Source organism: Triturus cristatus, chromosome 5_2 (genome assembly GCF_964204655.1).
Source record: "Triturus cristatus chromosome 5_2, aTriCri1.1, whole genome shotgun sequence".
Classification (NCBI taxonomy): domain Eukaryota; kingdom Metazoa; phylum Chordata; class Amphibia; order Caudata; family Salamandridae; genus Triturus; species Triturus cristatus.
The window spans coordinates 407,485,377-407,504,074 of NC_140588.1; the positions used below are offsets into that span (position 1 = coordinate 407,485,377).

Below are 18,698 nucleotides of genomic sequence, written 5' to 3' on the forward strand. Positions count from 1 at the left end.
AGTAAACATACAATGGGTGAGAACCACTGTGCAGTCACTGAACCAAATAACTATTATCTTCCACCAATTGCATATTGCCATATAAGCCATCTTTGTAGATCGCCACTAATTATACACCACAAGGGACTGAAATGTTTACTCATTTAGGAGCCTTTAGCATGTGCCCTGGCTGTCAAAAGGACTATTTCATGTTTACCTGGATCAGCACTACCCCCAGGTCATCTCTAGGCTTATGCCATTATGTAATATCACCCATAAATGCATATCCTAGATAATATAATTATAAACAAAATACCATGGTAGGAGACCATCTGATGGTCTATGTTCTGTACTCTACTACAGTACATCTAACACAACGTAAGTGTACAGTTACAGTGATATATAGAACCATGTACTCAGAGTACCAAGGTTATTGACACTGGTGCACATGGAAACTTTGCAGCATTAAAACCTTAGATTCCTGTCTTCAGGGAGGTCATCCTTAGAGGAAACCTCACACCATCTTGGGAGTCCTCTCACCCTCGTAGGACAATGCCACACGGGCAGATTCTACCTCCTCAAAGAGAGACTAAATAGGAGGGAGTGCTTGCATAAATCTTACTGGACAGCACTAACAGGGGATCCAGATGAAAATTCTAAAAATACCTTTGTGTCCTTGGGGAAATCTACCTTTATTAGTAGAACACTAGGTAAGGTTAAAAGTGAAATGGGTTGGGTACTAGAATTTGACTCACACCCAAGAACTTGCCAACATGTTTCTGCCCACTATTACTAGCCTATAAGGCCTGGGGCATTCATCAGGGCATGTGGATCCCTATGGGTGAAAAATTCCTAAACAAAATTATTAGAATTGATAAGAACGGTTCACGGTGGATTCCTTACTTAGATCCTACCATATTTTCCTACCCGTTAGTGATTGGACTTTGCAACCCTAAAGTATAGGGTATACCAGCGTCATGGTCACAGAGAAGGGGGGGTCCTTTTTAGTCACACATTCGTCAAAAGGTACACCCGTCTATTTTACCTATGCTGTGTACCGCTCTGTGCCGTGGTACGACATCACTTTCAAACGGGTAAATGGTTATTGTGGCTACTCTGGGGATAATGAAAATGTTATTGGTGACTTGCAATATTTAAACAGGCTATCAATAGGGCCTTAAAATAGTGAGGTAATTGGCATGCACTCTGGTTTGATATAGACCAAAGCAAATTAATTCTCGCAAGGCTTTATTCAACATCTGATGTGCACATTACTTGGTAACAAATACAATAATAGTAAATAATAAATTAATTTCAGCGAAAAACAAAAATGTCTGAACCTTAATGCAAATAGATTCGATTTTTTTTTTTTTTTTTACATTTTCATTGAATTTTTTGGTCATATTCATTACAGTGCATCTTTATACAATGCTACAGTGTTGTTTTAACAGTATGTATACTTCTTTATATTAGAGTAACAGAGAACATCTATTGTAGCAATCAAACCATTCTTCCAATACTGTGCTGTGCATGGATTCACTCCACATAGACAATAATAAACCAGTCTAAGGTACCCTTTTTAAATATGTGAATTTCAGCTGGAGCGGCGTATAACATACATTCCAGTAACTGTCTGTATATAAACCAATTGTAACCCCCCAACATGCCCCTTGCAAATGGATTAGATATACATGAAAGTTTGGATCATGCCATACCTGACTGCTAAAATGTGCACTGGTTGTGACCGCTGGACCTTCTGTTTCAGAGGAGTCTGTTGCAAAGAACTTGTCCCTGAGGGTGGCAAATGGCTATTATGTTGGCCATTCTGCAGGAGTGGTACGTTTTCAGCCTGTGTGCTGCAGACTGAATATAAACTGTCAAGTGAGGCGTTCATATCATTTACTAGAGCTTCGAGGTCCACATCGTCATCTAGAAAAGATTTTAAAAAAAATAATCAGTCTTTGAACCCATTGAAATATTGTGCTCAACACATAGCTAAAATACCAATGTACAATAAACAGTCTATGCTGGGTGGAAAATAGGCAACAGGAAACCTGTTTAAGTCTATAGCGAGATCAGGAAATTGGGCAGACAAGATATTCTATGGACAACCAGGTTAAGGACTGACCTGTGCAAAATAGAGACCAACCTAGTCAGGCAATCAATGATAAAGCAGACAAAAACACTCCTTACATGATCAAGACTCATTGCAATAAAATCCCTACAATCTTAAAGCACCATAACAAAAGCTAAAATTAAGAAAACAAATTAAGCCAATTACCAGTCAGTAAGATAAAATTTCAATAGTAATAATTGATAACTGTACATCAATACAGCTGAAAATTTAGTGCGATCCATATCCAGGGTCTAACTCGTGAGGTTCCTACCAGGCTAGCGACCAAGCCCATTTGGTGCCCTATATTCTGGGAAGAGAGGTTGCTAACTACACCTTAACCACCTTGAATAATATATGCATCTGTTGTCCTAGATTTAAAAGCAACTATAGAAGAATATAAATAAGATAAATAGGGGAAGAGTCTCTCTGAGAGGAGTTATCGGCTCACTTACATGAAGGTCTTTTGGAGCATTATGAGGTCTGCATCATCCCCAGAGGAAGAGTTTGCTCCGCTACTGTGCAGGAGAAAATACTAACTGCTGTCTACACTGCCAAGAAAAAAAATATCACCACCTACAGTGACCTGACCCTGCCAAAGTGCCTCATCTTGACTCCACAAGACCTTGGGATCACCCCAGTCTCATCTCATGGTAGACTGCAGAAGTAGCTAGGTGAGGCTTTGCAGAGTAAAGCAGAATAAAAATCTAATGCCATGCTGCAGATGTATTAGCAGTTGAACACTCTGCTCAACCATCTTAGCACTATGTACCCAAAGCTGTCGGCACAATGTGGGGAAAAAGCAGTTGGCAATCAATTCTTGAAACCAACAGCCTTTAGCATAGGTTTCCCATGCCAGTGGTGATCAAATGTTGAGCAGTGATAACAAATATATTGTGCTTCCGATATTAAATCTGGGCGGCACAGGCATCCTACTGTACAGGTTTCAGGACCACACTTAACTCCCAACACTGTGGATTCCAGTGGTCTTTGGCCTCAGACAACACACATCTGAAACTTGCACTTTCTCCCCCAACCTAGTGGCGTGAAGTGTTTCAGATTACAGGTGGGCTACTCAAGCACTTTCTGGTTGACAGCCTGAATGGGAGTATTGTCACTGTGTTCAAGTGCAGAACCTCTTAAATGCACTACCAGTGCTGCAGGACAACCTCCCCCCGTATCTCCACCCCGCTTCCAGGGAAACACAGATCGAACCACTGAGCCACATCTGAAGTGCCATGTGCCTGCATATTTGTTTGTGGTCTGCAGATTGCATTCAAGTTCATTAACTTCACACAAAAGAGAAGGACCTGGGCCAAAAGTGACAAGAACCCAACAGTTCGTGCTTAATGGCCATAAGGACATTTGGACACAGATCTCATAAAAGGCCACTATAAAAGGCCACTATAACTATAAAAGGCCACTATAACTATAAAAGGCCACTATAACTATAAAAGGCCACTATAACTATAACAGGCCACTATAACTATAACAGGCCACTATAACTATAACAGGCCACTATAACTATAACAGGCCACTATAAAAAGGCCACTATAAAAAGGCCACTATAAAAAGGCCACTATAAAAAGGCCACTATAAAAAGGCCACTATAAAAAGGCCACTATAAAAGGCCACTATAAAAGGCCACTATAAAAGGCCACTATAAAAGGCCACTATAAAAGGCCAAATAGTAATCTGTGTGTACTATTTAGTTCTGTGTGTCAAGTATTTTACTTTTTAAAAAGTAAAGCACCAAGGAACGTGGCAGTCTTATTGAGTGATATTGTATTTTACTGGGTTCCGAGCTTCTAGTCCACACCACCAACTTGAGTACGCTTTGGACTGCTTTGCCTCACTATCTTAAGAGTCCAAAGTGCCTAGGTAGAGCTTGTGGCAATCCACTTAGGAGGTACATTAGTCAAATGGCCTCAGGATGTTAGAGTAAAATCTCTTCTTACAATCAAAACCCAAAACTTGACTGCCATGAAAACCCCCATGACCCTTATCAAGATTACACTATAAAACCTGCATTTTATTATACCAAATAATCTGAAACATACGTGCTGTGATAACATAATACAGCTGTATGAAAGCATAAAAACAGCAAAGAATTACATCAAAAACAAATGAGAGAAAGTGAAATGTCTTCATGCTTAGCCAAGAAATAATGCTATAACCGTAGCAAATTCCCAGGGCTTGATCCACACATTCAATGTATGCTGAAACTGCCATGTATACATGTTCTGCAGACAAGACTCTTCAAGTCCCTGCAGCAATCATATTGATTGCAAACAGAATTTTGGAAAAATTCAATCAAAGATTAACAGAGCCTTGGCAGTTCCAATGATGGTACTTAATAAAGTGATGCAATAAGATGCCCAAGTCTCAAGGAAGTAACGCTTCAAGCTCCCCGATAAGGTATACCACATGGTCACAGGAAGTTGCACGCAACTATAGGATACAATATTTAATGTTACTTAAATAATGCTTCTTGCTTACAAACAAGTTTTAGGTTAATAGGTCATGGCCAGAGAAGCCATCTTAAACATATACCTAAAACAATTCAAACCTAAGCTTCAAATGAGAGCAAACACTTTGTCTGAAGAAGCTCCACTAAAGTGATTGTTCAGCTCATCCCATCCCATCCACCACAGCATATATTGGACACCGGTCATCTTGAGATTCACTAGTCCCAGCTTTACTGCCAACGTTCAGAAATCCCACAATTTACAAGACTTCCATCTAGATATCAACAGATCTTCCCACTGCAAACTTTCAACCTCTCATCTATTCCAGGACTGATTTATAGGTCACCTTTTGCAAGATTGCCTGTGCTAGGTTCAGTTGTATTTCACAATTTAGAAATTTGACGTACAATTGCTCAACTTTAAGCATTTTGTGCATATTGCATAAAATAAAGCAGAAATGTAAGTGGTTTTATGAAAACACACCACAGGTCTTGCTGTTAATAATAACTACAGTGAGCCATGAGTACAAGAGTTTGTCATTATCTAAGGTGAGCCAATCAGGCGGCCAAAGCCTACAATGAAAGTTGCAGAATAACTCTTATGACAATAACCAGAACTCTTCTGATCACAGCTTCCAGGCAACCAATGGGAAGAGCACTCACTGCTGGGGAAGAGCACGGCTGGGAAGAGCACTGCTGGCAAGCTCTCAGTGTACCAAATGATCAGCTTACTTCAGAACCCCAACTTAGTCTCCCCAGCTTTCACCCAATTTGGAAATTTCTCAGCCAGGCATTCCTGAAAGTGACACTCAAATATAAAAGTGATGATTCCAAAGAGGGGGACGCTGGGGCAAGTTTAATGAGGTCCAACGTACAAGCCCCAACAAGGCTGTGTACAAAAAGGGTACGAAGTTCCTCTAGAATGCAAGATAAAAGGAGAGAGGAGATACTGTAGGATGGGGTAGGTCACGCATAACCCCACACTGCAGAAAGAGAAAGGGGGAATTCCCCTTTTTGGAACTAGGGCTCTCCCACACCTAAAAAGCTAGGTGTCATGCTTCATCATATGAGCCTGCCCCTTGTCAGGTCGGCGCTGCAATACCGGACGGGTTCCCAATCCGGGGCTCTTTAACAGGGATCTTTTGTTCCTGCCGGTGGGTGCAGTGGGGGTGAGGGGCCTAGTGTGTGTAGATGTAGGAGAAGGTGAATTAAAAACAGGTCCGTTGGTCCCAACAGTCATTTATTCAGAAGGTAAACTGCCTGATTAAAAAAGTAGAGCGGCAGTGAACTAGAGGCAACGCAGTAACGCACTCAAATATAAAAGACACTGATTGATGCAGTGTGTCCAAAATTTAGGAAAAGGGTATACATTTGCCTTATTTTGTATTTATTAGCTTGGATTATCAGATAAAAAAAAAAAATTAAAAACACATCCTTGAATTCTAAATGCCGAAATACCCAAAGAATGAGTCAAAGTATTTCATGCTTTGTTAAACTTCTAAACGCATGTAAATAACCAAGCACTGTGGGCAAAAAAAATAACCAACAAAAAAAAAAACGGTCACTTGAAAGGTACATTCGCAACATCCATAAATTAAACCTAGTTGCACCTTAGCAAAGGGTAGTCGTAATGCTTATGCGATTAAGGAAATGGATTTGAATTACTTTAAATCAAAAAATGTTTAAACAAGCCAAAGCCTAGTCTTTGTTTGAAAGAATCTCTAAGTAACCTGCATTATAGATTTCCCTAGCTGTGAGAAAATTCCATTCTTGGTTGAGGGGGTGTGTGAGCCCTTCAAGCAAATAGCCACAAGTCTTGTCAGGGTAATGCACAAAAAGCCACAAAATTAACCTGTGCTTAACCTTAAGGAAACTTGGCACAAAAGAAATCAGGCTTAACTTTGAGTCAATTTGTAAAGTATTTATGCAGCACACAAACAGTAATAAAGTGAAAACATAACAAGAAAAATCCAAAACCCATTTAGAAAAATTGAGTAAAATTTAAATTTGACAAACAAAATAAATCCAATTGGAAGAATCAAAGCTATGCAAATTTAAATATTTTGGGTAAGCATGTGTTAGTTTAGTGTCTAACAGCACAAAGTTCCACTCCTGGTTATCTGGTCTTGAGACTGGGTGAATGTCTCAAATTCAGACTGACCGCCATTGAGCGCTGGCTGGATACAGGAACCATATTAGTCCTGCTGATAGTGGTCTTCTAAAGTCCAGTTTGAAGGGTTTGGTTTGTGGTGGAGGAGACTGCAAGGAGGGCTTCGCAGATGGTCCTTGCTGTAGCGCGAAGTGCAGGCCACGTGTTGCAGACTGTCTTTGCTGTTGCACAAAGATCCGGTTGGGCTTCGAGGACAGTTGTTACTGGAGATTCGCATCAGTCACTACAGGCTGTCGATGCTGTAGCACAAAGTGTAGAATTCACATTGCTGGTCGTCGCTGTAGAGCGAAGAGTCCGATTCAGAGCTTCGTGCTGGCGGTCAGCAAAATCTTGGAGCAAAATGGTCGATTCACGGTCGCCAAGAGCCCAAAACGTTTCCATTTTTTCCTTTCTTCAAAGAGGAGCTCAACTGATGCCGCACCAAGGGTTGAGGAGCTCAACGGATGTCACATCAAGGGTTGAGGAGCTAGCAGGCACCTCTTGGGGATCAGGAATTCACTCCAGCAGAGGCCAATAGGGCTCAGGCAGGTCCAGTAGCAGCAAGTCAGCTGGGAAGTTGCAAAAGGGTCTCTGGAGCTTGTTGCATCCCTATAAATCAGAACAGGTGGTCAGTCAGCAGTCCATTTGAGTCAGTCTGGAATGTACAGTGTAGGGGGAACTCAAAAAGCTTCAAATTGACCTGTTACCAGTCTAACGGGTCACAATAGACTAGTGTGAAGTCCTTTACGTGCAAGTTGGACCAGTGTCTTTGAAGTGCAGGTGAGGTAGGCGACAGCTCCCCTGATCCCCTCCTTCACACCCCCCCTCCTATTAAGCCTCTATGGTCCATCCTGCAAACATCCAGACCTATTGTGATGCTGGTTGGGAGGAGTAAACAAAACTTCACTACAAACTACACCTATTCAAGTGACCCAGAAACAGGCTGCAGGTACCAAATGTTTAGGACAATAAAAAAGTAAACTTTCTAAATGTGGAATCTTCAGAATTGGGATTTAAAATTAGACTTTACCATTAAAGAGACTTTTAAATCACAATTCCTCAGACAAAACCAGATATTTCTACCTGCTCCCACAAAAAAAGTTATCACTTATTGAATACAATAAGGTAACCCAATGTTATCCTAGGAGAGAGGTAGGCCTTGCAGTAAAAACAAAAATTTAAACGTTTTCACTACCAGGACATGTAAAACTAAAAATGTGCATGTCCAAATTTTTAAATACAATGCACTCTACCCTATGGGCGGTTTAGGGCCTACCCTAGGGTTGGCTTACATGTATTAAGAAATGTTTAGGGCTTGCAAAAGATTTATTTTGGTAGGTCAACACTGCAGTTTACACTGCACACACAGGCTGTAATGACATGCCTGGGGTATGTTTTCAAGGGCTACTTAAGTGGGTGGCACAATAAATGCTGCAAGGCCACTAGTAGCATTTAATTTACAGGCCCAGAGTACAACTTTCCTTGGGCCTTACAAGTACTTTAAATGTGCCACTTGTGTGTAAGCCGATTTTACAATATTTAAAAGAGAGCAAAGGCACATTAACAGTGGTAAAGTGTGCAGAGTTCCAAAGGCCAATAAAATCAGTTTCAGAAAACAGGAACATTGAGGAAAAATGTTAGCAGATGACCTTGCATGGAGGTCCAAATCCAACACTATTACAAAAAGAACTATTGATGGACAGAATGCAGAACAATGTCATACATTCACCCCAGTACAGATATCTGGGCCCAAATCCATCATTTTTTTGCTCATCATGCCATTCCAATTTGGACCCAGCCATATGCAAATCAGTCTGGACCCTGTGCCCAATGGGAACAGTCCAGCCCGAACTGCAAGGCAAGGTCCTCCCTGGACTGGAAACAAGAATCCTACGACCGGTTTCAGGGTTTCACCCATATTCAGCCAGGATAGCTTGATTCCAGTGGCATGGAGAGCACGGGACTCGCGTCTGAGCATACCCGTCCCACTCTGGGTGACAAATGCAAAAATCCAACACTATTGCAAAAAGAACTATTGATGGACAGAATGTAGAACAATGTCATAAATTCACCCCAGTACAGAGATCTGGGCCCAAATCCATCGTTTTTTAGCTCACCATGCCATTCCTGGCTGATGAGGGTTATGAACCCGAAACCGGTCCCAGGATGCTTGTTTCCGGTCCAGGGAAGACATGGCTTGGCAGTTCGGGCTGGACTGTTCACATAAGGCACAGGGTCAGACTGATGTGCATATGGCCATGTCTGAACTGGGGTGGTGGAGTGAGCTAAAGAATGATGGATTAAACCCAGGTGAGTTGACTGGGGGTGAGTGTTTGATTTGCTCAAACGCTCCACCCATTATCCCCTTTGGTATCAAATCCAACACTAGCCTTCAATGGTGGTCAGTTAAACTGACCCTCCATGCACCCCCCAAAGTGCTTCATATAGTGAGGATGTTTGCCTCCCTCCCTAAGCACTGCACACTCTTGGGAGTAGACGTGCGCTCTATAAATACCCAGTAACATGAACATTAACACCAAACCATAGATGCCAAAATCCAGCAAGGTCTACAGAGTTTTAATTGGCCCTGTGTCTCAGGAAACCCGAGGCAGAAGTCCTGGGCAGCTGTGGCTGGCATGTGTTGCTGCAATAAGTGACCATTGGGTATCCCAAACTATTCTTGTGCCTCAGCACATAGCGATACAACTCAACCTTCCATTTTGAAACATCCAAATCGGAAACTGCTCTACCAGAGCCTAGCAACCCACCAAACAATCCCCTGCAATAAACCGGGTAGGCCATCCAATCCATTTCTATAACTTATCAAGCATCACATAGGCAATGCTTTTCTTCTATGAGCTGCCTTAAGAGACTTTTGTGATCCTATAGTGTCCACATATTCGAAACACTGCTCCCTAGGCCTTTGGTGAGTATCAGTATCTTGGACAAGGTCATTCTGATGCAAAAAGACAGGAGGATTCCCACCAATTTACTTACACCATGAATTCGCCCATCAATATTCTTTCAAATGTGCTTAATCAAGTCATCCTTGTGACATATCAAGAGCTCTAGGTTTCCAGAATGCTGGCATGAATCAACGCCCCTCATAGGTCTCAGTTGAAACCTCTACTGAATTCAGTCCATATTTTCAATCCTTCAACAAACCAAAAATTCTCTACTTTTTCTAATAGCTTGGGGATGAAATTGTTCAGGTTATTCAAATAAACCAGGAGAGCATCTGTGTATGTGAAAGCAAACTAGTCTTCTTTCATTGGGATTTGATTTTCAGGCATAGCAAACTGTTCCACCAATATCAACTGTAAAGGGGAAGTCCTCAGTCTGTCCCTTCCCAGTTCCTTCCACTTACATTACTATTGACATAATTCTCACAAGGGAGAATGCACAGTAGTTAGAAAGTGTTGACAAATTCAGTACTAAATTTCACACGCAAATGCTTAACATTTATTGCCGCCACCTTGAGAAGCCAAGATATCTTTGTCACTACATCACTTCCGGCTGAGTTCCACCAACAGCATATTCATCTCACTCACATTTATATGCTTCCCAAAAGCTTGAATCATTTTGCACACCCTGTTCATCACACCTCAGTGGCCTTCCTCAGACTATCTCAGACAAATCTAGCTGTGTGTGCGCAGCCAGCCATCTGGTTCACTAGTAGTAATTTGGCCCTCACCCTACAGCTTCCTTCCTGGCTTTATAGTGATGCATTTATTTAGAACAGACCACAGCTTCTAAGAAATGGAATAACAGTTCTCTGAATAGGGAAAAACAGGTTGCAAGACACTCGCAGGTGATCAAACTTGCAATTCTGGGTCATGATAAAATCATGGTGTAGTCCTATTTCAAAAAAGGACAGCTGAAGCTTTGCCTACTTTTCTTAAAATACTGACTCACCTTTAGGTGCAGCATCAAAAAGTTACACGACTGCCAGAGACACCATCTTGCCTAAGGCCTCCAAATCAGTCACATGTACTGGATGTTTGCTACTGAACCTGGTTAATAGTGGCAACAGAATTCGTTTTTTAGGTTTTGCTTGCACAATGCTTGGACTGTGTGTTGGCGAAATCTCTTGTAATTGAAAAAAGAAAAAAAAAACCTGAAAAAGGTGCTTCGAGCCCACTAATTACTATTGGTTGGCTGGTGGTCACTTCAGTTTTCTTGCTTCTCATTGGTCAGCAGCATCAGGGTCATGTCATCTGGTTTCACTTCCTCTTTTTTCTTTCTGGCATTTGGCTGTTACCAGGAGCTTGGACCAAGGACAGTTTTTGGACAGCAGCCAGTGTCCTTCTTGATGTATTTTTTTTATATTATTAAGGTTTGAGCACGCCATAAGATTGGATGTACGTAGTTCCTTACAGCCAGAGCAACCTCCCCCACGCCATTGCTTGCACCAGGCCCCAAAGCTCCTAAGCACTAATTAAACCTGGAGACCATCTGGCGCCCATGAGTAAATAGTAGCTAGGAACAGGATCGCCTTGGTAAGTTCGAAAAGCTTTTTATGTGTTTGAGAACGCTGCTTTTGCATCACTGTAATTATAAAACAAAACATGGACTCCGTGTATTGGACCATTATTTACTTAGACACATTTACGACCTGCTCTGCTTTCAACTAAAGCGTGTACTACCTCATAATGAATAGATACGCCATTTTGGTTTTTGCTTAAGTGACGCGAAATGCTGACACTATTGCACAATGTAACTTTTAAGATCAAAGGCAGTACGGCACGAAACGTTTAGATGCATGCCTTTAAAGTCTGTAAGCAGCCGGAAGAAATTCAATAATTGCCGCAGGTTCGTTCTGGGTTGGACATTGTGTAAGCCCATCGTTGATGGAGGTCTCCACGGCGCCATATTGAAGCACAGTATGCGATATGCTAATATGCAAAGTGGGACATATTCTTCGTGTCATCCATCCTGCGCCCTAGCCCACTTAGCAGGAGATCAGGGCTTGGCTTTGGCAGTGTTTCTTGTCGCGTCCTCTCATCTCACCGGCCTCCGATGAATCGCCAGCTGCATCTTCATGCAGTTGTGTTCGAGGCCTAGCAGAGATGGCACTGGTCATTGTGTCTGGGGGCAATGCAAACAAAGTTATGCATTTAGTTGTGCAGGTTATCGTTTTCAATCATAGCTTTTATTATTGAGCAATTTTTAAATTGTTTTTTTTTTAAAAACATACATGATTGTAAAGGGTAGGTTCTGTTACGTATTACCTAAATGCCCCTGTCCACAGATTCCCCCCCCCCTCTCTCTCTCACCCCCCTCTGCTTTTCCCTTCGTTTCCTGCTTCCCATTACTCACACCATGAATGTTTCCTCTCCCATGCACCATACCCGCCCCCATCCCTTTCTTCTTCCCTTGTACACCCCCACCACTCCCACCCACCCTTCGACTCGTGCACTTCTATAAGCAAGGAGGGTTCTGTGTGGGTTGTGCTATTAGGCATTTTAAAGTAAAAACTTTTTTTTTTTTTTAAAGCGCTATGACGTGGGCAGTACTGACCGAGTCATAGTGCCTTTTTTTTCTTTAAGCCATGTTGCCCAGCAACTCATGCTGTTGTGTTGCACACAAAAAAAATCACATTGACAGAGCCAATAGATTTTGCATAGGCGAAACCTATTTGCAAGTGTGAGGCACACGAAGCGGTGCATTTAAGTGTATTTATTAGGCAACAGCACCACCCAAAGGAAGGAAAGGTCCTACTCCTCCCCAGCTCGCCGCAGCAACTGCCAAGATGCAGACATCACATTCTTACCTGGAATGAAGAATGCATCCATGGCAGCACTGCACGAGACGCAACACAATTGGCTTTGCCAAAACTTGTCTAAACGTTTTGCAGTTTCTCAACCAGCAATTCTTCCACATGTGCACAGTGTACTTTATGTCCCCAGTTGACTTTTTCTCTTAAAAAAAGGCTCATTGCTCAGCTCTGACATTCCTGTACTACATCTAAGAATAAAGACGTTCCCCCGTACACTGCTGCTTACATTGCAAAGATGCAATTACAGGCGTTGGTTGCTAAGTGCACTGCACTGGAAGTCTGCAGTGTACAAGAGCCTCCCAGCGCTCCTATGCATCCGCCACAGGACTTCAAATGAGCATTTCCACTGCATGGGTAGCAAGTCACCATTCTCAATATTCGAGCACTTCTGACAACCACTGCTACAAGCAGACTACTTCTCCACCAACTTATGTTTTGACCTGCCTTGCAGTAGTTCATTTTGACTGAAAATCTATTGTTTATAGAATCCATTCAAGCTACAGCGGGCACACCATCCTCACTGTACCACTATACATGTCTCGCTTAATGCCACTCTTAGTATGGCATTCACCTTATAAACTACGTTAAACACTCGTAGCTGTCTGTGCATTGCTCAATTCTCTTCCATTATTCATTTGTGTAGTTTATATGGGATACAGAGCTCCTGCCTTTAACGGGCGTACCACCAATAATATCTGCCATGAATCCCAATATGCAATGCCTGAAGCCTTTGAACGGTTGCAGATGCCGGCCAAACCTACGCTCTAATCCCAGGGGGCTGGTTCTTTATGTGGGTTAATAAATCCCACCACTAGGGCCCGGGGGCCACGATCCCCCAGCGGAGCCTCCAGCTCCTAAAGTGGCTCTCGGGCACTGCGCGTTTTGGAAGAGGCGCACTTCTACTATGAAAGTGCTGGAGCACTTGTAGCAGCAAAGCTATACATGGGCTACCCAGGGTTTCCAAAGGTCTTTAACGCTGCTTGGGGTCTGCAGACTGCCCCATTTGGCACTCATGGCCCCAGTTGCACACTGGACTACACTGGGATTGTTCCCGATGCGAACTGACGGATCTCCTCCACAAATCTGCAAATGACCAAACCCTTAAAGTGCTGCTTGCACAAGGACCTGGGACCCACAGATCCTGTGCTACAAGCTTTTTACTGGGCCTAAAGGACAACGTTTGGAAGTGGGGCATGTGCTTGTCCATCATGCACCTATCAGTGGTGATATACAACACAATCTTTTGAGTAGCAATAAACACGTGTGTAGGTTAGAAAGTGAATGTATTTTTAAATCTAGCTACCACAGTGGTCCACGAACAAGACACAAACAACTTGATACATCCAGATCAACCAATAAGTGCTATCAATTCCGAAAGTAACTAAAAGGGATAGGGCTGTTAAAGGGCAGGGCAGGCTTAAGCAATACAAATACAAAGTGTCGGCAAAACAAGCATATGGGGGTAGAATATGCTAATGCGGGGGTTCTTAACCTTTTGACTTCTATGGACTCCCACTGAATTATTACTAAAATGCAGGAACCTCCTCCCCAAGGAGTCCTCATTGGAAGCTGGGGTCCCTCTAAGAGATTGACAATTTGACCAGAAAACAATACACACAAATACAGTAACAATCATTGATCAAACACATACAATATTTAAAACGTGTATTTCATTCACAATCCAATATAGAAACATCGAAATTGTAATGGGAACGTTTGAGGTTTTCAAAAGTTGCGTTTTAATTATTATAAAAAGCATATGCTATTGTCTGCCCCAACGAATGAAGCCAAGGATGACAACTTAATGTTTCGCCTCCAATTTCAAACTCCTACACATTTATAGAAAGCTTTAACACTTTCCAATTTTACTTCTTTATTTTATATATACACACACCTCTTACATTATTAATCTCAAAGTTGGGATTGGTAGAACAATCACGTAACCCCCCTCCCCCTCCCCCTCCGAGCAGGCAACATCGACCCACAAGGGTCTGCGGACCACAGGTTATGCTATTGTATCAAATACAAGAATATTAAAGCCAAAGCAAAAAATAGAAGTGATGTTTACAGAGCATCCTTGCCTTTGAATTAGTCTGAATTCTGTTGCCTTGTCAAATACCGGTCAGATGAAGACAGGGCCGTCATTATAGAATTGGTTTTTACAACCAGAAAGAAAGTAGTGAAAGTGAAGACGACCTTGGCATCCAACCTTGATTTGAATTAGAAACTAAAGAGTACAGTACTGAAAGGAAAATACGACTTTAATATACGCTGTTGTTTCTAGGAAACAAATAAAGAAGAAACAGCCCAGGCAGCACCCAATAGCAGCTGTCAGCAGGAAACTAGAGGAGATTGCAAGCACACAGGGGCAAGAGGGGTAAAATGGAGGAATTGAGGAGCACACTGGGGATGGAGGAACAAAGTGGGAGGAAAAATTGTACCCATGAGAAAAAGCAAAGTGAAGAATCCGAGAGGGCGATCAGTGGGAGAAAGGAAGATTAAGATTGGACAAAATACACCATAAAACCAATAGCATCAGGTGCATGAGCAGTAGTACTCTGGCTGAGCAAGGATAAGATTTCTAAAGTCTCAATCCAATGGCTGATGGCGCACTGGATCTGCCACATACGATCGAAAAGCTCCATGATGGCTTCCTGCCCCAGATTCAAGAGACTCAAATGGGAGGGGTAGTTTTTCCTCAGAAGCCTCCATACGTTGGAATAGTTTGCCCATTTACATCATATCCGTTTCCACCCTGCTGGGTTTCAGGAAGCTGCTCAAAATTTGGCTTTTCAACATCTAGTCCTCCTTCCTTTCTTTCTAAGCTTCTACGCTGATTCAGCGTAAAGACACCCATGGGTATTTGTGCGCTTTAAACATGTATTAACATAACATACACTACATATACTGTGAGAAAAGGGACAATTTGAAAGCTTTGAGGTCATCCAGACATAAAAAAGGACTCGGAGATACTTTTTGAAGGCCTTATAAAAACATCTTGTTGATGGCTTTCGATGCATCTAAAAGAGTATTCTAGAGGCGGGGACTAAAACAAAAAGGTATGGTTTGAAGTTTCCTTTAATGTTCGTGAAATACCCAGAACAGGTGTTGAACGGTTACTTTAGAATCAGTTCCCAAAGGCGAGGCGGTTATCATAACAAATTTCAGATGCCATTTCCCTTTACTGCTCTCCAGATGGTGTAAAATGATTTTTAGTTGAGTACGTCATACCGGAAACCAAACCGAACAGTGGGACCCTAGAAAATTCTAGAGAGCACAGCTACTTCCGTCAAGCAAGTAGCTCTTGGCAACAAAGTGCAGGACTATGAAGAATACTCTGCAAAATAGGCTAAAAGGTCAGCAATAAATGTTCAATTTCATGGTCTTAATCAATGGGCTCTTAGGCCCCTATAATGACCAATGGCTTCCTTCTTGATATGTCTGACACTCAATATCACAACACAGTAGAGGGAATTTCCACAGGATTTCACAGATTTCCTTAACCACTGTTTAAATCACGAATCCCACTTGCCTGCCTTGAAAAGATGGCATTCAGGAACCACTGTGCGGGGAACAAATCTCAACCCTTCTCAGCTGGACCACAGCGGCTTATGGAGTAACCCAGTTTCCCCCTGAACGTGGTGCAGTCATCAGTATAAACAAAGGATCTTAAGGACCTATTTTATCAACACACTCCCTCCCTTGTTGGAGGCTTCTTCAATCCTCACAAAATGATAAATCATTCCTCAGCCTTTGACCGTGTAAACAGATCCAAGTTATGGCAGAAGATGCTCTCTGTGGGCATAGACGGGAACATAGTGTTGTTTTTAAGGGACCTTCACAGAGAATCAAACGCAGTAGTCCGGTATTCGAAATATTTTAAGGTGTCCTGCAAATTCTCCATTAGGAGAGTGGGTGCGGCAGGGGTGCATTCTGGCACTGTTCCTTTCTAACTTTTACATTAACTCTTTGGAGAAGGTCCTTTTAAATATAAAAATCGGATTGCCCCCAGGTACGCAAGTGTAGTTTGCCGGTCCTCCTGTACACAGACAATGCCGTCCTCATGGCTAAGACAGCCAAGGGTCTACAGCACTTGTGGAACTCTTTTGTACATTTTCTAGAGGACCTGGATCTATTGGTCAATCAGAGCAAATCGTATGTGATGCAGGTGGGACCTCGTTCAGCTAAGCATTACACTTTTAAGATCGGAACCACATCAATTCCCAAGACCAATGTATTTTCATATCTAGGAGTTGTATTTAATGAAGCTCTGGGTTAGGTCCCTTGCTCAGCCGCAAGAATGGGGACCTGGCCAGAGTGACCACTGATGTTTTTAACTTTGCCTCGAGATTTGGTGGAAAACTGATGGGGGCCTTACTGCAGATTTACAAAGCCAAATGCCTCTCAAAGGTTATTTATGGGAGTGAAATATGGGGTTACACTGGGCAGGGTGCACTGCAAATTGCTGAAAGTATTTTTGGGAGACATTATCTGTCCTGCAGAGCATCCCGTCGTACATCGTGCAAGAAGAATTGGGAACGGCCTTCCTCTCAGACCAGTTGGCTATTGGCGCCTTGCCCTGTGGATGAAGACATGAATTAGTAAAGAAAACTCCCTTAGTAAGGATATTCTAAGGGATTGTCTTTCTTTTGACCACGTGAACCGCATTAAGTGGATAAAACACGTCATAACATGTCTTGGCACGCTAGGAAGGGGAGACTTATTTGAGAACCCGCAAACAATCTGTAGGAGGCATTTATCCTGGCTGAAAGTGTGTTTTTTTAGAAAGTGCAGCTGGGAAAGAGTGGAAGTAGAGTTGAAAAAGTCAAATGTGCGTAGGTACATCTTGTTGAAAACTGTCAACTACTGAACCGCATCTCTTATGGGTCAAAAGCAACCATGATCGTTTTTTGACTAGATTCTTGCTTGAGATCTTCCACTACCTTTTTGCCCAACCACATGGTGCACAGAGGCCAGCGTCTCATACATGGTGGCTGCAACGGACAGTTTCCACAGGATACGATGCACTTTTTCATGTTTTGTAGCTTTTATGAGCTTCCTAGGTCTTTCATTGTTCCTATTCTTAAGTTTGTTTTAAGCAGGTTAGACCAGCTTTTTTTTTTTTTTTACAATTGCTGTCTTGTGATTCAGTATTGTATACGCTTCGCTTTTTAGGAGCTGCAATTGGGCTGAGGTCCAGCTGTGACTACATTTGTTGGGGTGGCCTTTCCTTTTAGCCTTGTATTCATGTGATTATATTGATTATACTGCTCTATTCCCTGTATTTTGCTGGAATTTTTACTGATGTTTGTTTTGATCGAGTGACTTATGGTTTTATTGCAAAAAAACGAATAAAGTTTGACTGATTGATAAGTCATACCAAGACATCAGCTTATAGCCCAAACGAGACTATTAATGGCTTCTTTTATATGTATATATACATAAACAGTATATATTGGCAGTGCTCCAAATACAGAAGAGTGCAGTACATGTGAATTATGACAAAAGTGATATGATATGACCGTGTCAGCTCATGATAATGTATCACTTGGCTGCGTTGTGCTTTGGTAAAGAGACACTGGTGTAAATTAAATCTTTAATGTAGGGTAAGAACCAGGGACGCATTCCAAGTTTGTGTAATTAGTCAAAAGTTTTGACCCAATAAGCAGGTCATACTCGAGGCTTTTGTCTTCATCAGGACAGAAAACTAGAAATTAGGTGCCCATGTGACAAGAGGATTGAGTAGATCGTGATAATTTAACTCAGTATGGTTCAATCAATAGACTATCACCGGAACATCTGAATATTTTGCAAGCAACATGCTGCTTCAGACAATGCATCAGTCAGGTGTCGACTCGCGCAATCCCCACGACAACCGTGCCCATGCGCTATGGGCCCAGGAGGCAGCTCGATTCATACCAATGTAGCTCTTAGTAGGACTTTGCTGAGAACTGAATCAGCCTCCGACAAAAAAAAAATAGTTTATTAAATAAGTCTGTAAGAACCCTTTTTAGCTGAGCAAACGACTTCACACTGGAATGTCAGAAATATCTAACTCCTAATGAATTGACGCTACTCCTTAATGAGTTCAGCGGAAGATATTTATTGTTTGAGAATGCAAAACAGAAATTCCTTTAAAAAAAAAAATTCCAAAAGCAAGTTAAGCACATATCTCAAAACCGACCAGAACTCAAAACTAAACCTTATGAAA

At 42.1% G+C, this 18,698-nt stretch overlaps 1 protein-coding gene across 7 annotated transcripts in view; it reads right to left on the reverse strand.

The window, feature by feature from the left end:
* GRB10 (growth factor receptor bound protein 10) overlaps nucleotides 1–18,698 on the reverse strand; it is a 642,351-nt gene that overhangs the window by 351,240 nt on the left and 272,413 nt on the right. For all 7 annotated transcript variants that reach the window (XM_085607304.1, XM_085607303.1, XM_085607300.1 and 4 more), the window contains one exon: nucleotides 1,695–1,908. In XM_085607304.1, the coding sequence (XP_085463430.1) occupies nucleotides 1,695–1,908 (214 nt within the window). The remainder of the gene's footprint in view (nucleotides 1–1,694; nucleotides 1,909–18,698) is intronic.